The 21,971-nt window shown below is 38.5% G+C and overlaps 1 protein-coding gene across 1 annotated transcript in view; it reads right to left on the reverse strand.

Moving 5' to 3' along the window:
- RYR2 (ryanodine receptor 2) overlaps positions 1-21,971 on the reverse strand; it is a 595,071-nt gene that overhangs the window by 41,857 nt on the left and 531,243 nt on the right. Inside the window, exons 90-98 of the mRNA XM_043477303.1 lie at positions 20,001-20,082; positions 15,481-16,817; positions 14,642-14,709; positions 11,811-11,958; positions 8,620-8,706; positions 7,639-7,857; positions 6,071-6,201; positions 4,743-4,785; positions 1,942-2,075 (exon numbers count right to left, since the gene is read on the reverse strand). Of these exons, the coding sequence (XP_043333238.1) occupies positions 1,942-2,075; positions 4,743-4,785; positions 6,071-6,201; positions 7,639-7,857; positions 8,620-8,706; positions 11,811-11,958; positions 14,642-14,709; positions 15,481-16,817; positions 20,001-20,082 (2,249 nt within the window). The remainder of the gene's footprint in view (positions 1-1,941; positions 2,076-4,742; positions 4,786-6,070; positions 6,202-7,638; positions 7,858-8,619; positions 8,707-11,810; positions 11,959-14,641; positions 14,710-15,480; positions 16,818-20,000; positions 20,083-21,971) is intronic.

A 21,971-nucleotide genomic window follows, 5' to 3' on the forward strand; every position in this document is an offset into this window, starting at 1 on the left:
GGCAAGTTGGCCACCTATTTAAATGTGCACATTTGTCACTGCAGTTGTTCAGTCGCTAAGTCATTTCCAACTATTTTGCTACCTCATGGACTAGCCCGCCAGGCTCCTCTGTCCATGGAATTTCCCAGGCAAGAATTCTGGAGCAGGTTGCCACTTACTTCTTCAGGGGATCTTCCTGACCCAGGGATTGAACCCATGTCTCCTGCATTAGCAAGTGGATTCTTTACCACTGAGCCACCAGGGAAGCCCAAATGTGCACATACCAAGTCCTTTATGTTTGACTGATAAATACATGCACACACAGATACCTGATCATAAATCATATAAGTCATCCTTGTATGCAAATGTTCACATTAAGATAATATTCATATAGAAACCAGATAATCTTTTAAAACTCCATCTTTTAAAACACTTTAATAAAGGAACACTACATGTAAATTTTTTCCTAGTAATGTGTGTTATTTACTAGCTGACTGTAATTTCATTATCCCTATTTAATGATATTAATAAAGTCCACATTAATTTCTTTGTACTTTTCTAGGGGTCAAACCTGCAAATATCTACTATGTAAAACAGTGGAAAATTCCACTAATTTACAACTGTTCATAGCAAAACAGTAGTCTAAACTTTTCTGTTTTTTCAGACTTATTTTCCAGAGTCACAAATATGACCATGTAAAATGCATAATTCAGTAAAAATATTTAATTCTACCTTGCTTATCAGGGATCTGAAAATGCTAGTGGGAAACTCAGCAAACTTTTCACCACTGTCCTTGTTTTACATAATATTCTAACATAAAGGTCTTAATGCCTAAGGGTTATCAACTGTGTTTCTTTTTATATTTGGTGATTTGGTCTTTAAGAAACGTATTTGTTTTCTTAAAGTACCAGATAATACTTTAAACTTAAGTTCATAATTTCTGTTACATATTTGCTTATTGAACTACTTTTCAACTGGGTTCACATTATTTCTAAAGACTCAACTAGCTCTAACCAAGGTTTCAGGGAGAAAAAAAAAAACATGACCAAAAAGATAGGTCAGCCAAAGAGTCCTTTTTAATGCTAACTAAAATATTTATCTAAGACAATCTAACACTGCTCTACAGAACCTTAAATATTTATGTTTTCAAAGAAATCATCACATACCTAGTTGACTGACACCTTAAATACACCTTAAATAAGGGATGGTAACCACTGTTTTTTCTAAAATTGTTGTGACTACAATAAGAAATTACTTTTTAAAAGCACATGGGCTTTACATTTATTTTCAGGTTACAGTTTATTAAATTCATAAAATATAAATAGATGTATATATACATATACTCATACTACACGTGTGTGTGAGAGTCAGTCTCTGGTGAAGTCAACCAGTTTACATTCTCCTAGTTATATCATAACATTCCATGCAAATACTATATAAGGGTGCCTCATTTTAATGTAAACTTTCTAAGTAACAGTATGATAACATGGTACCAAGTCTTTGCTATTTAAATAAAATATAACAATTATAATAAAAGGATATGAACTTTGAACGTTTCTAATACAAGGCCTACATGACTCCCTTTTCCAAAATAAGAAAATTAACTTCTTTTCAAATAGGAAGCTTTAAGAAAACATAGTCAAATATTATGTTTTTGTACCTCTGACTTCAACTTAAGTGGCATTTAGGGGTAAAAAGGCAAATCAAATTAAGAACATAAATCTTTTTTTCTTGCTTTATATAAATAACAAAAAAAAGACATGTTCAAAAGTTATAGATTAAATCTATAATGATTCCAGAGCTCAGAAGTACAAAAGCAGATTTTGTACATATACTGTTTCTCTCATCTCTCTGTTCTTCTGACACTGAAGGAAAGGAAATCAATGCTCTAGCAAATTCAGAAGTGTATTCACTTTTCCTCCTTTCTATGCACATCTTGAATAGAGCAGAATTAACACTCACACAGCTGACAGGGAGCTGTCTTTCTTTGGCTTCTTCTTTTCCCGGGCATCACTGAAGTCCAAGGCAGCTTTGTCCATGCCAAGTAACTCGCTGATTCTGTCTCGGCCATAGAACTCTCCATATTTATCCATAACCTGGGGCAAGAATAGAAGCGTTTTACAGACCTCCACCCTTAAGTAGTCTCATCTATGTATGTACATACAAACATCAGAGTATTTTAACCCATAATATATGTCTTACTTTCAAGTTCACTTAAAAATCTAACTTACAGCTCATGTCCTATGATCATACTATTAAGATCTAAGTGAATTTAACAGCATTTATTTATTTAGGGCATGCTGCACAGCATGTGGGATCTTAGTTCCCCAACCAGGATGGAACCTGCGCCCCCTGCATTGGAAATGTGGGGTCTAAGCACTGGACTGCCAGGCAACTCTACTTAAAGCATTTTAAATAATACCTAGCTGAAGAACATGATTTCTTAGGCAAGAGAGGAAGGCATGCAAATAGAAGATGGGCTGAAGGAAATGGGTAAAGGGGTGGTGGGAGGTAATGGAATAAGGTAACTTCTACCAAATTCATACTTTATGCTGGGAATTATGCTAAGAATTTTGATTTGTTTTCCATCATGGGGCTCTTACAATATGGAAGTTTCCTCTTATTAGCATCCTGCTCTGCAGACAAAGAAACTGTATCTTAGAGAATGTCACATGCCCAGGGTTGGTCAGCTTGGCAAAAGAGCGGGTGAGGAAGCATCCAGGCAAGGCTGGCTCTCAGCAAAGGTCTCCTGCACAGAGCATAGCCCGCCACTGGGATGGTCACGACATGCTGGTCTTCCCTCTGTGGTCTCCACCTGAACCTGAAACCTTGTCACCATCCTCAAGCCGTCAGTTAACTCTAGTATAGATGCTTTATCCATCACTAGAATCACTTCTCAGCAACCCCCCTTGATTTCCTTGCCCCTCTGCCCCATCATATTTGCCTGGTTTTGCCCATGTGCTGGGTTTTTAAATCAGTGCTGAGACGTGGGCTCACAGATCACCTGTGAGCTCAGTACCTCTGTCTTTCATATAGCAACTCTTGGCCTAGGGTTTATATACCATGCGGATCCTGCAGATCAGTGAAAGTGGAGGCAACAGGAAAAGTAATGAGAAAAATCCAGAAGGAGAGAGAACTGGCAGCAAGAGAGGGATAAGAAAGCAAGGAAAAGGGATGTAGGAAAAACAAAGGCATTGGGAACCAGAGAGAAAGGAGGGGGAATGTTAAAGTAAAAGATTAGGTGATGGAAAGATACATAAACAGAAAGGAAGAAAGGATTAGCAGAAATTAAAATGAGCATTTTCGGAATGTGGACAATCAGGTAAACTGAAAGAAAACATAAAAGAGCAATGGTAGCTTAAAATCCCATGAATGTATACTATTTAGGCTCATTAAAACAATTTGTTTTGCATTATTCTCACAGTACTGAAAAGGGGCTGGGCTGATCTGAGTGGGACTTCTTCAGGGGTTATATTCTCGCCCAGGAGGACAAATTGGACCCCAGAGCAGGAATGCCATGGAGAGTCTTAGCTGCAATTACAATTTGTCTACTTATTTGACCCTAGATATATCATTTCCTTTAGAGATAACTTAAAGTTGCCTCTTTATACTGTTAAATACTTAATATGAATAAAATATTCAAATCATCTATTTTAAATTACTTAAAAATTATTCTTTCAAAGCTCTGACCTAATTTGGATGCACTCATCTGCATTAGTGCAATGCTACTACTTTGTGGTCACAAGTAGACAAAAAACTTGCACCAAAATGAAAATCAGCAAACTTTTTGCCCCTTCCAACTAGAAAGTCTCGAGGGTTTTTTGCGTTGTTCTGTTTTCTTTAATGTGCTTCATTTTAAATGATGTACTTGATTTAAATTCTTGGCCAACTCACTTTCTCCCCTCAGACTGGTAACAAAAAATTTGCAGCTGCTAGTCACCAACCACCCTCTGAGTCGCACTAAACTGGTGGAATCAAAGGGGAAAAAGATCACTTCATTCAGCAGATATTTGTGGCCATTCTACCGCAGACCATATATATACACTGGAGCTACAACTCATTACGGTACACAGCATGAATTGATTCGACTTGGCAACTGGAGGGTTCAAGGAATAAGAAGGAGATGCAAAATAATGTTTACTGTATTTTACAATGTACAAGTACTGTGTATGTATTATTATATATATTTTTTAAAAAGTGATCTACATTAAATAATGTGTGGTAGGAAGAGCATAGATAAATCCTTGACTCTCAAAATCAGAACTGACAGTCTTTACTGTCTTCCTCCTACCATCCTACGATGTGCATCAGAAGAAAAAAACTATAAGAATAAAAAGTCTTTGAAGTTTATGTAAAGTAAATAAAATTTAGTCCTCTGTTGTTATAAAACAACTTTACTTCTTTATAAGGGAGAATTCCAGCCCTGGTAACTCAGCTGTCTTATCAGAAAAGAACCTTCAGTCAGTTACCCAATCTCAGAGATAATTCTTACCAGTTCTTTTTAATGTACAGGCTGAGCACTGTTTAATCACCTGAGTCAGAGGATAGGTGGATGAGCCATGCTTATTTAATTTTTAGCTGCAGAGTATGGATTTCTGGTGAAATTTTTGAAATTCATATTCAATCCTATTTCCATTTTGAAATGACATTGACAGATAAAGCATACCTCAATATCTCATTCTACATATGAGCCACAGCAAATTCAAATCTGAATTGCACTTTGGGAAAAAATAGAAAATTTAAAGTGTTCTAAGTAGTATTACCTTTCTTTTAACAAATTTGTCCCAGTAGTTGTTGGGAAATGACCTAAAAGATATAAAAGCACAGAAGTAAAATATAGTATCATTTAAAAAATGATAAATAACAATATATTGTTTGGAATAAACAAAATACTAAAAATAATATGTAAATGTGTTCTTTCATTCACAGAAATTACAACGAATTTTTCCCATCTTATTTCATAATTTGTCTATAAGAATATTAAATATTATTTTAAATGTTAATATATCCATGTAAATCACAAAAAATATGGACTAATATTGTTATGGATAAAATATGAACATATTTATTAATAAGGAGTTATATTTTTATTTATGTCTGTCAATATATACATTGCTTTGTCAATTGTCTTTAAAAATTAAAGTATCTAAAAATCTGTCACTGTTTCTCCTATGAAGTTTTTAAAAACAACTCATTACCACCAATTTTTCTCAAGGAAACTGAGCATATTAACATCACATGATCCTGGCATCTTAAGAATTCACCTAAGGGGACAGACTTGATTGGATTTAGTATTAGTAAATAGAGTTGCTAAACAAAATATTGAGCATTTAGAGTAAATGTTTATAACACACATATACATCAGCCCCATTTGAACTTACTAGAAATCATAACTTTTTAAGAATTAAAAAAACTAATTACAATTAAAAAGAATCTATTTCACTCAAGTAGCACAAACTACTAGAAAATATTGTATCATTAATACCTCTAATAGTGTAAATTAGACTTCAATGATGGATTTATATCTGAAGCAACAGCTAGTCCCTTGGATCTTGATCTCGTAAGGCTAAATAATTAGTACACAGAAAAAGCACTTGTTTTTCTGTCATATTTTACATGTCATAATGCTTAGCTAGGTATATGCCAGACTGCTGGATGATACCAACTAAAAATTTCCAACTTAGATTAAATGTGTGAAATCCAATATTTTTGCCTTTAATGCTACATCCCTTTCCTTAATGAATAATTTTGGCTTCCTCTATGCTTTTCTGTGAGATAACCCTGCACTGCAGGTTGTGTACCTTGAGCTACACACATCCCTGAACACTGAGTAATGGATGTTAAGTTCCATTACTGCCGTGGAAATGGACTTAAAGCCATTTTTGATGGAGGAAATCAGAACACAGAGGGCAAAAATTGATGGCATCCATTAAGAGGATGATGGAGCTCAGTCATTTGATTTTCTTGGCTGAATATATAACTATTATTCACTTCTGCTAAACTTTTGACAAATCTGCAGGAACTCTGGCAAAGTATTTTATGTCCTGAAATTTTTTGAGCACAGAAATGTTTCATCTAATTCTTTACTCACTGTGTGTTGATTACGAGTCTATCCCACTGGCCTTTAATATCATCTTCTGAAGGCTGTTCTGTAATATAAAGCCCATCAAATTCCAATTTTCGAGCTACTTCCTTTTCTCGCTTAAAAATAACCAGTGGGACCTACATTTGAAAAATAAACATGTTAAAATTAGTTTACATTAACTGGCATCTCTTGTGGTCACTATCTATACAAAACAGCTTTTGGAAAGAAATATTTCCCAAGTTACTTCCAGGAAAGTAAAAAAATGAGTGAAAATGAACCAGCCATATTTAGGTAGAAAGAGGCATCTAGAGGTTTTAGAAAAACAGAAGATAGTGTAGATATATGTATGCATGTGCTTTTAAATACAGAGAGGTTCATAGATAATTTGCATTAATGAAATAAATTTTAAATATTGAGAAAAAGATTATATAAAATTTCTTTTGCATATAATATATACATATATATATGAATGCAATAAAACATAGCACTGTTATAACGTTCCAAAATGCATACTTTTAAAAAATTTTAGAGCTTTGAAAAATCTATTTAATAACTGCATGTTCAGCATGCCTATATATGCTATTTTGAAATAAATTCTAATTTCAACATCAGCAAAAATGTTTGTCAATTTGCCAAAATGTCTCCAGAATTTACTGACACTCTTTTCACATGCACAGAGTTTACACAAGACACAGATGCAAAAAAGATGCAAACATGGTAGAAGTATCTAAGAACAGCCCCCTGCCCTCTCATAAAACAAGGGAAGGAAAGGGAGGTAGAGGTGTTTCTGAAGAAAACTTTACATTCTAATCATTTACTCTGGACCTTAGTTTTCCAAAAGTCTTGTATAAGCTTCCTAGTCAGAAGCAGGGAACAGTGAAACAAAAGCCCTGCAGCATAACAGTGCCATGTTCGGAAAAGATAAAAGAGGGGTGCCAAGGTAGTGTGAAGCTCTGAGCACTTGGAGAGACGACCTTGAGTTCTATTCACCAAACTATACCACTCCCTTATAGGATTCAGGAAAGACGCTGGGGTGATGTGTGAAGCATTTCTGCCAAGGATGGTGAGAGACATGTGCCTAATAGCAGAAGAACTGAGACGACCTGGAGGTCAAATATGATACATTTCTAGAATTTTCACTACACTGAACATTGCTAGTACATAGTGGGTTGGTCACTGTTGTGCTGTCAAGTTACAGGTGAAATTTTCCGCATGTGAATAATTACTGTGGGGGGAGAAACAAAAACAAAACTACAATGTCACAGGCACATCCCCTTCCCATGGCAGCCCGCAGCCTGTGACCGGTCAACACAGAGCTCTAAAGGCCAGGCTCTAATGCCCCCAGCCCAGGCCCACCCTGCAGGGGTGTCTCAACTTCAGAACAGAGGCTGTGACATGCCCTGTTGGTTCTGTTCTCTCTTCCCCATGCTGCCTCTTCCCTTTGCCCCACAGGTGTTGATGGAACATTCCCTAATAAACTGTGTGTCTGCAGTTTCCATCTCAGACTCTGCCGCCCCAGAGCAACACGCATGCATGCGGACACACGCAAGCTCCTTGGTGCCTTACTATCTTACTTTCAAGCAGTAGTATCCGATGATGCAGAAGAAAGAGATGACCGTGTGCAGGATGGCTAATATCCGCAGTGTGGGCTCCATGTAGCCACTGCTCTCCTCCAGCACGTAATGCACTGCGATGATTCTGGGCGAGCTGCTGTCCAAGCTGCTAACTTTGGCGTTTTCACTTGAACTGCGAGTGGGTAGCTCCTTTCCTTCAACCACAGAAGAAGTGGAGACCTGATTCAAACCATTTAGAGAACAGTCAGTTCATTTTCTCTAAGAGATCAGGGTGAACAAGAAACAATGGGAACTCAGCCTTATCAGCAAAGAGCTGGATGTGAAGCCACTGCATGATGAAAAGACTAAGCACAGGCTGAAAAGATAGCTTTTCAAAAACCCAGCACAGGGACCTATATTCAATATCTTATAATAACCTATAATGAAAAAGAATCTAAGAAAGAAAATATGTGTATACGCACACACACATAAACAAATCACTTTGCCATACAACTGAAACTTACACAGCATTGTAAATAGAAAAATAGAATGAAAAAATAGAAATAGAAATGGCAAATAATGACCATATTTTAAAAACTCCCTCTAGTCTAACCAGTTATGAGGGTTAAAATGCATGCAGGGGAAAATTAGATGGCTAAGTTGTCTTCTCAATGATCAAAAGAATTTAATGGAATACAGGTATGCCATACCACAAGATACATGTGACATATCAAGCCAAATCAGGCTACAAGTACTGTGGGCAAACCCTCTAAAATCCCACATTCTTCAGTGGGGGCATTTCTCACTTAGTGCGAGGGAGCTAATCTATTCTTGCTGTCCCAGACAATCAGTGATGTACCTGAGATTCAGATTTTCTCTTTCATCAAAATACATTTCAGAAAAGATGTTCGTGTGCTTATTAGTGGATCTGTCAAATCATTACATTCAGTTCAGTCTACTTGTAGTTTCATATTGGTTATTAAAAGACTAAGACGTACGTACCTTATAAAAGAGCAAGATGAAATTGATTGCAAATGCGACAAATAAGGCTAACATTCTCATGTTGTAGAAGTTGCGAGCAAAATAGTTCTGAAGGTGAAAAAAATTATTAAAAGGTCATTGAATCAAGAGATTTGAAATTTGAGGCAATTGAAATAAAGTACTCATGCATTTACCAAAAACTGTTTCTTGAGGGCCTATCATTTATTAAGTCCCATGTTTGGTGCTGTCAACATAATAGTGAATAAGAAAACTTAAACCATCACAGAGTAGACAAATAAAGAAGCACACTCACAGATAACAAAAAATAGCCTAATTTCAGGGAATGGTAAATGCTCTGAAGAAAAATGCATCAGACTAAGGATTTAGGGAAGGGGGTACTATCTGGATAGGTGGTCAGGGAAGGTTCTTGGGAGGTGACATTGGAGCTGAGGCCTAGATGCCCACAGGGCAGTAATCAAGTGAACAACTGTGGGAAGGCAACGTCATAGAAAGAGCTTGGAGGGCAAAGGTCCTGAATTCTGAGGGATGCTGCTGTGTTTGATGGATAGCGAGCAGGTAGCAAAGTGGGAGGAGGAGAGAGTGGGAAGGAATGAGGTCAGAGTGTGGGGGACAGTGTTCTGTAGGCCTTTGATAAAAAGTCTGCACTTTCTGCTGTGGATAACGGTCACTACACAGATGGTATGTGTGTAAACATTTATCCAGCTGAGCTATATAATTAAGGTCTGTAGACTGAACGGTTGCTTGTAAGGTATATCTCAATAAACACAAAAGAAATGTTAAAAAAAAAGAAAAAGTGTTGTCCCTTAGTGCAGTGGTTCAGTGTCTGATTGCTGGGACCATACTGCCTGGGTGTGAAGCCTGATCCCACCACTTCCTCACTGCGGGAAGTGGACAAGAGACTTAATCACTCTTGTAAGCATCACTTTTCTTATGTATAAAGTGGGGATAACAACAAAACCTGTCTCATAAGTTTGTTATGAGGATTAGATAAGTTACTATAGGGGAAGGTAATCATTAATATTATTATAACTGGAATTACTATTTTACTGTAAATGAGATGGCAAGCTCTTGAAGGAGCGGAAGAGGGCTTGATGCGATCAGATGATTTGCAAACATGATTCCAGCTACTGTGCCTAAAGTAGACTGGAGGCATGGAGGGCAGGGGACCAGTTACAAAGTCACTGCAGGTTGCAGAAAGAGGATGTTGATGGTGGTGGCTTGAACCAGTGGTGGCTGTGGAAACAGTAAGAACCGGGAAGACTCTGGATGTATTTGAAAGAGAGAGCTGAGAATTATTGTTGGATTTATCTGAGGTAGGAAAAAGAAAGGACTCAATAGAGGGTAACTTCTGGATTCTGGGGTCTGAGCAAGTAAGTAAATGCCTGGTGTCATTCATTGAGCTATGGGGGAAAAGTACAAAACACTTATTAGAGCAGAATTAGGTTTAAGTGAAAAGATTTTGGGACATACCAAGAATTTAGGTGGGAGATGACCAGGAAGTATCTATCTGAATATATCAGGGGCTTTAGCATTATAAGGCCAAATCAGAATGATACTTCATTAGTTATCTCTCTTCATGGACACAGACCAACTTGGATGGTGTCATCTCCCCACATATGATCCTGACTGTTCTGCCACCATTTATAGGACCAAAGATGGCCACCACATCCAAGTTGGGTCAGTCACATGGTTCTCCTTAGAAGGTGGGACTGGGTCATAGGGTCTGGGTTAGTGACTTTGGTTATCTGAGCCGGGAGGTCATGAAGACTGGTGTCACGAGAGGCACTGTGGCACCCGATGTGGCCATGATTAGGCTTATGCATGCAAACAGGTGAGCAAAGAAAGTGATGGTGCAAAGAGACACAGGAAAGAAGGCACCTCTGGGACAGAAGGATGGGGAGAAAAACCTCAATTACTTGCTTTGTTCAACTGCAGTTACATAAGCTCCTCAGGAACCCACTGGGGCTGCTACAGCTTATCACAGCGCCCGCACAACCTCACACCCTAGGCAGACCACGCCAGCAGCCGTGGCCACCGGGACCGCAAATCAAACCATGGGTTATCCAGAGTTGCCTCAAAAGCATTTCCGTTCCGTCTACTCCGTATTAAATAATATAGGAAACATACAGTGTAGTTTAAGAAAGCACAGTTCTAACTATTAATAAGCTGTGTAAATTATTTAAATTATGTCATATATATACATTTATGTATAAGCAGTTAGAATATATCATGACAGAACAATCCATTTTGCTTATAGGTGAAGCTCTATACTATATGAGTTTTTGGTCTTTTTTTCCTCAAAGGTTAAATATGATTTTGCCTTTCAAATGGCTTTATTATGGAGTGTTGTTCTTAATTTCTAGGTCTGACATTTTTGGTCAGTACCTCATGTAAGTTTATTTGAGACATTCATCTCCCAATTTTTTCCTATTTATATGATACAAATATATAATATTTATACACATATACATATATACTCATATAAAAGGTCTTTCAGACAAAATTTTTAACAATGCCATCCTGTATAAAAAGGAATAGAGAACTACGTCTTTTTTTGTTTTCCACATATAAGCAGATATTTTATTAACTAAAGGAGCATTTCTGAAAAATGTTTAGGATACTACATAAAGAACTATCTTCTCCCTCTTCTTTCACTTTTTTACTTATTATCATTTAAAGAATAATTTTGAATAGATCTTCTTATTATCATTGGAGAGTTGGCTCACTGCATTAATATTTTTATAACTGGATTTTTAATAAAAGGGCAATTCAAGAAAGATTAACTAACCCCACTCTGAAACATCAAGATGAATTACTTGTCTCCTAGAAGGTTTGTTTTGCTATCATATATTGCAGAGCCTTACATAGTGTCCTGCAAAGAGGGAGCCCTGGGGTATGTTAATTAACTTACTCTTTAAATGTCCTTTTGGGAAGATGCTGGCAGTCACTAAAATCACATGGTCTCAGGTCATGTGAATGTGTGCAGAGATTATGGGTTTGACAATAGGGAGCCATGGACCAAGACATTGATTCTAACATATAAACACTGAGATGGGCAAATACCATATACATTCAGGGCTGACTTGGTTCCCTGATTACCACCCGAGGGAAGGTCAGTGGATATTTACTGCACCCGAATGATCATGGTCTTATAATACATCAAAAGCCATATTCATTCTAAAACATCTTACTAGAAGTTTCTGTTGATAGGCTATGATTTTCTTCCAGAATGCTGACTCAGGAACTTCTGGCTCTCCATATCTGTGTGTGTGGAGCTGTCTCAGCTTTTGTTTACCCTTGTCTTCTTTGGCTTTTTCTTCTTTTTCTCCATCTTCTCCTCTATGAACGCAAATGAGTGAAATATAAACCATCCAGACACCAAAGCACTGAACAAGTTTTATGCCAAAATATATAAACATACAAGTATTTAAATCATAGTATCAGTTTTAATAACTGATACCTCTTCTAATTTTAGAATTAGCGGTAGAATTTCTGGCTTATCATAGCCTCCTATATATGAATAATTCTGTGAAGTTCAGCTCTGTAGGACATCTTATAGGCTTCAATTTTCTTTGTATCTATACCCAGTATATTCCTTTCCAAGTGTACAATGAAATAGCTAACTGAAAAGGGAATAATGGAGACTTTCTTTTGGTTGTGACTTTCAACATACCTTATTTTTCAATTCTGATTTTAATGTTCAGCCTCTAACACTGACTAGCTATTAGGACTTAAAATCAGAGGCATATGCATTTGGTTGATGACACATATAGAGAATGTCAATATGTTAATTCTGCAGACAATAATGGAATTGGGAGCACTGAAATTTGATACCTAAATCTCTCCAGGTACAAAATACCAGGCCTTCATGGAGATGTATTTATGTACATATGTAATCATATATATGTAAATCACATAATATAACTCATACTTAACCCATATGAGACTTTTCCAACATTATTTTTAACATTTAAGAGTTGCCGCTGAAATGACTGTCAAGCTCTCTTACGTTTGTCTGTGTTTCATTGTTATAGTCATTTACATGGCCATTTTAAACTGATCCAACAGTGCAAGATCTGTGACAATGAATGGCTCTGACTGTGAAGAATAGACAATGGTGACCCTCATATGAGGCCTAATTCAAACGAACCAATGGTAAAAACACACCTTTGAGACAAGGAAGCTTGAAGCTTAAATATTTAGCAGCTATTAGACAGTATTTAAAGAATAATTGCAAATTTTGTTTAGTGTAAATAGTAGCATGATAAATATGGTTCTTTAAACAGTCTTTAGCAATTAGTAATGTGTACAAGGTACTTATGGGTGAAATGACACCCATAAGTGTCACCCATATGGTGACTAGTATTCTCTTTAAAACAACTTGTCCCACCGAACGCCTCAAAACGTGTGTGTGTGTGTGTGTGTGTGTGTGTGTGTGTGTGTGTATGGGTGTGTGGTGGGGATGGTTGGCAGGAGAAAACCTACATGGAACAAGGTTAGCAAAATGTTAATAATTATTAGAAATAAAGTGAAAGTGAAAGTCGCTCAGTTGGTCTGATGCTTTGAGATGCCATGGAACTATATAACTCATGGAATTCTCCAGGCCAGAATACTGGAGTGGGTAGCCATTCTCTTTTCCAGAGGATCTTCCCAACCCAGTAATTGAACCAGGGTCTCCTGCATTGCAGGTGGATTCTTTACCAGCTGAGTTACCAGAGAAGCCCTTATTAAAACTAGGTGATGGGTTTATGGTTGTATGTTATAACCTTCTCTCTTTTGTCTGTGTTTGAAAATTTTACAGACTTCAAGTATCTTTGTGTCTATATATTGTATATTTCTTTCAAAGTATATGATAAAATATTTAACTGAAAAGAGAATAATAATGATGACTTTTGGCTGTGACTTTTCAACATACCTTGTTTTTAAATTCTGATTTTAATGTTCAGTCCTTAACAATGACTAGCTATTAGGGCTTAAATGCTTCTAAATTTTCTCAAGTATCTTAGAAATTAAAAAATTTGATTTTCCCTGCAAAAGTATTAAATTACTCAAAAGGTAACTCTAGTAATGTCAAGCATGCATGTGAAAAAGTTGAATAAAACTGTTTTTCCATGAAAATATACTAAGAATTATTTCTGAATTATTCACTTTAATATTATTTTAATTTTATAGGTATAACTAAATTAACACAATTCTAAACAAACATTTGTCTAATCTAGGGGGAAAAACAGACAGTGAAAACAGGCCAAAGAAAATAACAGAACAGAGGAGAAAAATAAAGTGCTATGTGAGAATAATGGCACTATATGCAGTTAAAAATTTGATTTCCCCAATTTTTAAAAATAAGCATATAAAACTGTGCAAACTTGGGGAATGATGTAGGTCTCCATTGTTAACAGGAAGCCAATTTTATGAGAAAATTACACATTTTCATTGTTCCATATCCAGCTCTTTATGTCTTAGTAATGCATTTATAACTGTGCTCTCAATAGCACCAAGACTATTGGTGAAAATGAAGCTTCCTGGGCCCCACACCAGCCCTGCTGACTCAGAACCAGTGTGGGGGCCCGGGAAACTGTGTCTTTAACAGACTCTCCAGGTGGTTTTTAAGTAGGTGGCCCTGGGACAGTGTGTTGAGGTCCACCAGTCCCCAAGAGTCTATGCAATGGCATTCAGAATGCCTGTCCCCGCCCTTCTTTACAAGGACAGAATAGACGCTCAATTTAAAAAACAAGAACTACAACAGTCATCTTGCAGGGAACATCACATCACATGGAATCATACAGTCGTTTCTGCTGAGAAACACACAAACAAAATCCTCACGGAACCAGAAAGAGATAGGAGTGCCCCCCCCCCCCACCCAGGTAGGTGTTTACACTGATCCCCGCCCACAGGCTGAGGGCTTCCACTGAGATGACAGGTGTCATCTTGCAACCTGAGATTCTCCCCACTGTATCCCCGAAGGGAGAGGATGAGTGAAAGACACTGAACCAAAGGAAAGGACACAGAAAACGACACGTACTCAGCTTTCTCAGGTTCGGATTTACTTTCTTCTTTTTCTTCCTTTTCTTCTTCTTTTGCCTTCTGTTCCTTGGATGAGTCCATGGGAAAAGAGAAGCGGGATAGCATGTCACCTTTGAATGAGTTCAGGAAGCTCTGTGACCCTGCATAAAATTGTAACCTATAAATGATACCCTCCTGCCTCAATCGAGGGGATAAAACAGCCACGTGTGCCCTTCCTTCTGCTGCTTCATGCCCTTCCCCCTTCCCCACACTCACCTGCCAGGCCAGAAGGGAGCACCAACTTTCTAAACTCCTTCCCACTTATTTCACAACCACCTTCTTTCCCTCATTCACCTACTCAAATCTTACTCATCCTCCAAACCAACTTAGGTCCCACTTCTTCAGTCTCACCCAGCTACTCCAAGCCATACTGAGCTTTCCATTTTCTCACGTAATCTCCACAGTCTGTGGCCCATGCTACTTACCACTTAATGATTTTCTAATTTTTTTCATGAGTGGTTTATCTTTCTAATAAACTCCTTAAGGCAACTTGAAAGCAGTGATTACATCTTACATTTCTTTTAAATCTGTATGATACCCAGGGGTACCAGACACATGGCCAATCCTCATAAAATATTTGTGGAAGGAATGATTATTGATCAACTGCTTAATGTTGTGAGGGTGAGTACCAGAGTTTGTACCTTCATAGTTTAATGAAATAATTTGTAAAGGACCTTCAAAATGCTGGCTGGCTCTGCCTACTAAAAAGCCATTACTCTTTGGCAAGTGATGTCATCTATTGAACACCACTCTGGCACAAGCAAGACAGCTGATGTCAAGTTCACTTATCATGCCCACCTGAAGTCCAGAGAGCTGCTGTGACTGGAGGTAAGTTACCTGGAACTTTTCTTGCACCTCTGGGATGGGGACGGGGTTGCTCATGAGGTCACTCAGGCCAGCATTGGGATTGTGAGGAATCAGTTTGTACTGCCCTCCTTCTCGCTTCAGGTCCAAGCCAAAGATATCGGAAAGCAGGTCACTCTCCTCTGTCAGTTCCTTTAAATCCGTCAGATCTTCAGAGGGCAGGGCCCCTTCCAGGGTTTTCCTCTCCCCCTCCTCCCCGTATCCTCGAACCTCATCCTGTGTGGGGTCTGGCATGTTGGCCAGGAGCTCTGCCACTTTAATCTTCTTTGCACCTTCGACCAGGCTTCCTCCCAGCAGGAGGCTGCCGATGATGCGAGAGAAGCCTCTGAAAACGCTGGCTACAAAGTGCAGGAGGCTCATCAAAATACCCCAGTAGGATGTAAAGAAGGCTGTGATCATGTCCTTCACTGTCATCTTCTTCACCTTCTTCATCTGCTTCTTCAAGCTTTTCAGGCTGAGCATCCGCATAAGGATCAAGATATTGTACCTGAGGGCAAACAGGGCGGACTTGACCGTCACGATGGAAAAGAAACCCATCCTTGGACCCTGCTCCTCCGGCTTCTCCTTCTCACTCTCCTCTTTATTCACTGACCTCTCGTTCAGATCTGATTCTGATATCTGAGCCGCCAGCTGCATCTCGAAGATGGTGTCCTCACAGAAGTTCACGAAGAGCTCCATCTTCTCCTTTTCCCCCCCTTCATTGACCACATCAAATATAAATTGCCTTTTGGACTCCTTAACCTGGGGCTTCTCCCACTGGGTTCGGCTGGACTCACTGATTTCAAAATACACCCTCTCTATGCGCTTGGCACTGCCCATGATCTCGATGCGGCCCAGGAAGGGCTGGAAGTAATTGAGCACACTCTCGGCCAGTTCCAGAAAAGTCTGCAGCCGGGTATCATTGGGCATGTGTTCGGAGAGGTTTGTCAGAAGCACTGCCACGTTGAAGCCAATGTCCTTGGCAGGCTCGTGGAACCGTTTGACAAATTCTTCATAGTCCAGGGTTTCATTTTCATCTGTCTCTGCACAGGACAGGAGAAACTCAGTCTCGGACTGGGTGTAGTGTTTATGGCTCTCCATGGCTTTGTGAAAGTCCCTCTTGGAAATAACTCCCTTACCATCAGGGTCATACTCTTTGAAAGTATCAGAAGACGTCAAGTCCTTGAGTTTTAAGAACATGTCAAAAAACTTGAGAATCATCTCCACGTTGTTGGAAGATTCCACGAGCATATCAACCATCTGTTTGCCAATGGTGCCATTAACAACATTCCCTGGGGATAAAGAATTGCATTGGCTCAAAATGAACATTCCCAATAAAACCAGTGTCAATGGCAGATAGAAGCCAATGTACGTTGAGTGTGTGTGATCAGTCATTGTACCCTGGTCCAATTGTGTAAGTTGCTGCTAACTTGTGCAGGTAAATAATAAACATCTTAAAATGACTTTTAAAAAGTGTCTAGAGAGAAAATAACAATGTAAATCTTATATGACATCTGTATCAAAGATAGCTCTTTTCTCTTCCAATGCGTGAAGGAAAAGATGGATAACTACTTGTAAACTCTAATTTTAGAAAGTGATTACATGAACATATGCAAAAGCATATTTACAAGGTAATCAGACAAATGCATGTAAAACAAAATGTGATGAAAGGCTGACATTTCTTCCCTCCAGTTGATCCCAGAAGCCACATGCTTTAGGATGTTTTTAAAAATTTTAAAAAGGCAGATATTTATATTATCCTAAAACCTGAAACGGATCCAGTCTCATACTAGTAATAAAAATAAGTGTTTGCATAGCCCTTTGGGAATGAAAAAATCACTTCTCACAGACATTACCTGATTTCATGTTCATACCTGAAAATACTTGTGAGGCAGGTACTTTTTATTTTTAATTATGATTTTACTATTGAGGAAACTGTGTTTAGCAAGGTTAAATTAAAGTGCATGCTGTAACATGATTATTGAGAGCTAGGGCCAGGACTTCAAACGGAACCATTGAGAGCAAATTAGATGCTCTTTCTGATGTAAAACATAAAAGACCTCCTTACACTTCCTCGTGATTCAGAATGTTTATAGCTAGAAAATGGCATATTATGAATAGGCCTGACAAAATGAGATATTACCCTATATCATAGAGTCATCATTCCTTGAACAGAATGTGATATGTAACACAAGGATAGGCATCAGAAGAAAGATACATAATGATGGGTTTGTGGGGTTCATCTGTGAGGCAGAAAACACCAGTTAAGAGGATGGGCCCAAGGGCGTTCCTGGTGGTCCAGTGGTTAAGATTCTGCCTGCTAATGCAGGGAACACGGGTTTGATCCCTGGTCTAGGAAGATTCCACATGCCTTGGGGCAACTAAGCCCGTAGGCCACAACTATTGAAGTGGTACACCTAGAGCCCACGCTCGGCAATGACAGAAGCCACCACAATGAGGAGCCTAAGCACTTCAACTCAAGAGTAGCCCCCATTCACCCCAATTAGAGAAAGCTCACACGCAGCAATGAAGACCTAGCAGAGCCAAAAAAACAAAAAAGGCATGGGCTCGGGGTTTGAATCCAGATCCCACCATCTGCTGGCACAGCAACCTGGGCAGATTTCTGAGCCTCTCTGCACTATTTGCAAAAGAGTGGTAACGATACTAACCAATTCACAAACCTGGTATTCAGATGAAAAAGTACTTACACGAGGTTAATTTTAACTCGTTATTCCTTCACTTAGTATGGCTGTGTTGCTGCTATCTAGACTAAAACTTGAATTGAGGTCCTGAGAAAAGGATCTTGTGCTTGGAGGATACAGAGTGACTGCCAACTAAGGGTTTCAAGCAAACACTGCATCTTTAAAGTCCAAGATGTGTCTACTACCTTAATTAGTTAATGCAGGGTAGACTAAGTGAGAGAAATTAGGAAGGACAGTGAAAGAGGAGAGAGAAAAAGCTGGCTTAAAGCTCAACATTCAGAAAACATAGATTATGGCATCTGGTCCCATCACTTCACTTCATGGCAGATAGATAGGGAAAGAGTGGAAATAGTGGCTGACTTTATTTTTCTGGGCTCCAAAATCACTGCAGATGGTGACTACAGCCATGAAATTAAAAGATGCTTACTCCTTGGAAGGAAAGTTATGACCAACCTAGACTGCATATTAAAAAGCAGAGACATTACTTTGCCAACAAGGGTCCATCTAGTCAAGGCTATGGTTTTTCCAGTAGTGATGTATGGATGGGAGAGTTGGACTATAAAGAAAGCTGAGTGCCGAAGAATTGATGCTTTTGAACTGTGATGTTGGAGAAGACTCTTGAGAGTCCCGTGGACTGCAAGGAGATCCAACCAGTCCATCTTGAAGGAGATCAGTCCTGGGTGTTCATTGGAAGGACTGACGCTGAAGCTGAAATGCCAATACTTTGGCCACCTGATGCGAAGAGCTGACTCATTGGAAAAGACCCTGATGCTGGGAAAGATTGAGGGCAGGAGGAGAAGGGGATGACAGAGGATAAGATGGTTGGATGGCATCATCGACTCGATGAACATGGGTTTGGGTGGAGTCCCAGAGTTGGTGATGGACAGGGAGGCCGGGCGTGCTGAGGTTCATGGGGTCGCAAAGAGTCAGACACGACTGAGCGACTGAACTGAACTAAGAAGAAAAGGATAGGGAACATAATAGTAAACATTCTGTAGTGGCTCTGGTCGCATTCACATGATTTCACAGAATGCGCGCATAAGCTGTCCTGAGCTCCGTTTCAGAGAGGAGGGAAGTGAGAAACGGAGACAGTACTCACGTCAGGGTCATGCTGCTTGTGTCAGAAAGTGAGACGCGGGTGCTGGTGGCGGATCTCAGAAACCCATCCCTTACCCGCTATATTTACTGCCTGAGATAGAAAGAAAACACAGTAGCAAAGGAAAATAAGGTGGAAAGAGAGAGAATGAAAACCCAAGAAAGAGGCTTGTAGAAGGGAGAACTTAGGCTGCCACCAGCCTTGGCGGGTGGGGTGCTCTCTACTGCCTTCTCCACCTGCAGAAATTTATGACCCACAGGAGCTTTAAGGCAGTCAGCTCAAAGCAGCAATTTACGCATTTGGAGTGTCCCCAAACATCTGTAATCCCTACTGCTTACAAACAAACAAAATGACTAACAAACAAAACCCTCTTTAAGGTACTCTCTGAAGAGCACACCCTTTAAGGTATCACTATGAAGTGAAAAATACCATTACAAAATGAAGTACCACTGGTTTCACTCCATAGCTTTGTGACCTGAGATTGGCAGGATTTCTTAAAAAAAAAAAAAAAAACTAACTAACTTGAGAAAAGAGTAGTCAAGCCAGCAATAAGTCTGAGGTATCTGTCCCATTTCGGCACTGATATTTTATTCTTTGCAGCAGGCTGACTCCCAGAGCAAGCATATATGGACTCCTTCAAAGAATAAAGGGGATTTGAAGATATAAATCAAAACTACCTTCCAACATGGACAGCAACATGACCACCATATCCTTCTGAAGATCCATCAATTCTTTTAGTAGCTCAATTTGACTGGAGTCCTGAAAGTATTAACATAGTGCATTTGAGATAACATGAGAAAATTACGCAGCAAGAATGTCATACTTATTCTCACAAAAAAGAATACTTTTCTACCAATAGCAGACTTTACAGCATTATACAGCTAAAAAGAAGCCAAATAAAAGTCTGAAGCTTTTTAAAAATACACACTTCAGAATGAAAGAGTATTTACTATTGATTCCAATTCCAATATTTTTTAAAGTATTCGTAAGGACAGCGAATAAATCTAACAAGAGTACGGAAGACCTAAAGCAATGGTGAGGACCCTTGGGTCAGGCAGGCAAGACTCAGGTACTTTTGAACACTGGGCATCCTTCTTCTCCTTGAAAACACTAGACTTGTCTTTTCTTCTTTCTAACTTACTACACTGAGATGCTATACACATTGTAAAAATTAACTTATTCTGGAAAACACAGGCATAACAGTGATATGAGATAAACTTACCCTACATAAATCTAGCCAAAAAATGTACACAACTATGTTATTTACCAGCTTTATTAAGCTCTTGGATATTTCTCTGTTTAAAATTTTCTGGGTTTTTTGTCTTTGATTTTTCACCATGAAAAAAAAATTTTATATAGATATGTTGTGTACAAACATCACTAAGCTTAGATTCAGTGCCTGAAAACATGGAATACTGATATCTACATTATAACCCCATGCAGCATCAGAGTTCTTTCTTATTTTAAAACTATATATTTTTTTCAAAAAAAATACATATATATATACATATATACATATACATATACATACATATATATATATATACACATACATATACATACATATATATATATATATATATATACACATACATACACACACACACACCCCCAAAAGGTATTGTTTTATTCACATGAATTTTTCTACACAGGAAGCCAAATTTCAACATTGTATGAAGGATGAGATTTACTTCTTTCTAAATAGTTACTACCTCAACTAGGTCTACAAACTATGAACAACTGCTAGGTAGCACTGCTAGATGTTAATAAAATGATGGAAATACATCCAAATAAGAACTCTCTTGTGATAAATTTGGTTCATGTTGATTTTCTTTACTTACTAAAATGTCACTAGCAATTAGATGAAAACAATCATGATATTTCCTTATTTGGTAGAAGTTACCAATAACTAGATACTGACAAAGATTCTCTCCTTGACCAAACTAGCCAACTCCTCTGGGCCCTCTTCCCAAGGAAGCTTTAATCTTGGTTTATAAAGCCTTGAACAACTAGGAAATGGGATTAGCAGATGCAAACTATAGGATGGATAAACAAGATTCTACTGTGTAGCACAGGGAACTATATTCAATATCCTGTGATAAACAATAATGAAAAAGAATATTAAAAAAAAGAATGTCCATATGTATATAACGGAGTCATTTTACTGTATAGCAGAGATTGACACAACACTGACGATCAATTATTTGTTGTTGTTCAATCGCTACATCACATCCAGCTCTTTGTGACCCCATGGACTGTAGCATGCCAGATTCCCCCTATCCTTCACTATCTCCAGGAGTGTGTTCAAATTCAAGTCCACGGAGTCAGTGATGCTATCTAACCATCTCATCAGTAAATCAACTACACTTCAGTTTAAAAAAAAAAAAAATGGCTAGAACAAAATGCAACCATGGTTTCTAAAAGCTCAAAGCTACTTCACTAGGAAGACCCCAGGCCCTCTTAGGGTGCTTGCCTGAGAAAACTCAAGGCTGTCAAAAAAGTTTACTATTTGTTCCAGCCAACACCTGAGGATGCTAGAACCTGTCTCCCAGGCTCTGTAGGAGGTAGAATACTAACGTCAATACTTGCCAGCTAGCAGGCACAGGTGGCCCGTCATGTTTACACTGACCAACCTTTTATAATTTTTC

Source organism: Cervus canadensis, chromosome 8, assembly GCF_019320065.1.
Source record: "Cervus canadensis isolate Bull #8, Minnesota chromosome 8, ASM1932006v1, whole genome shotgun sequence".
Lineage (NCBI taxonomy): Eukaryota > Metazoa > Chordata > Mammalia > Artiodactyla > Cervidae > Cervus > Cervus canadensis.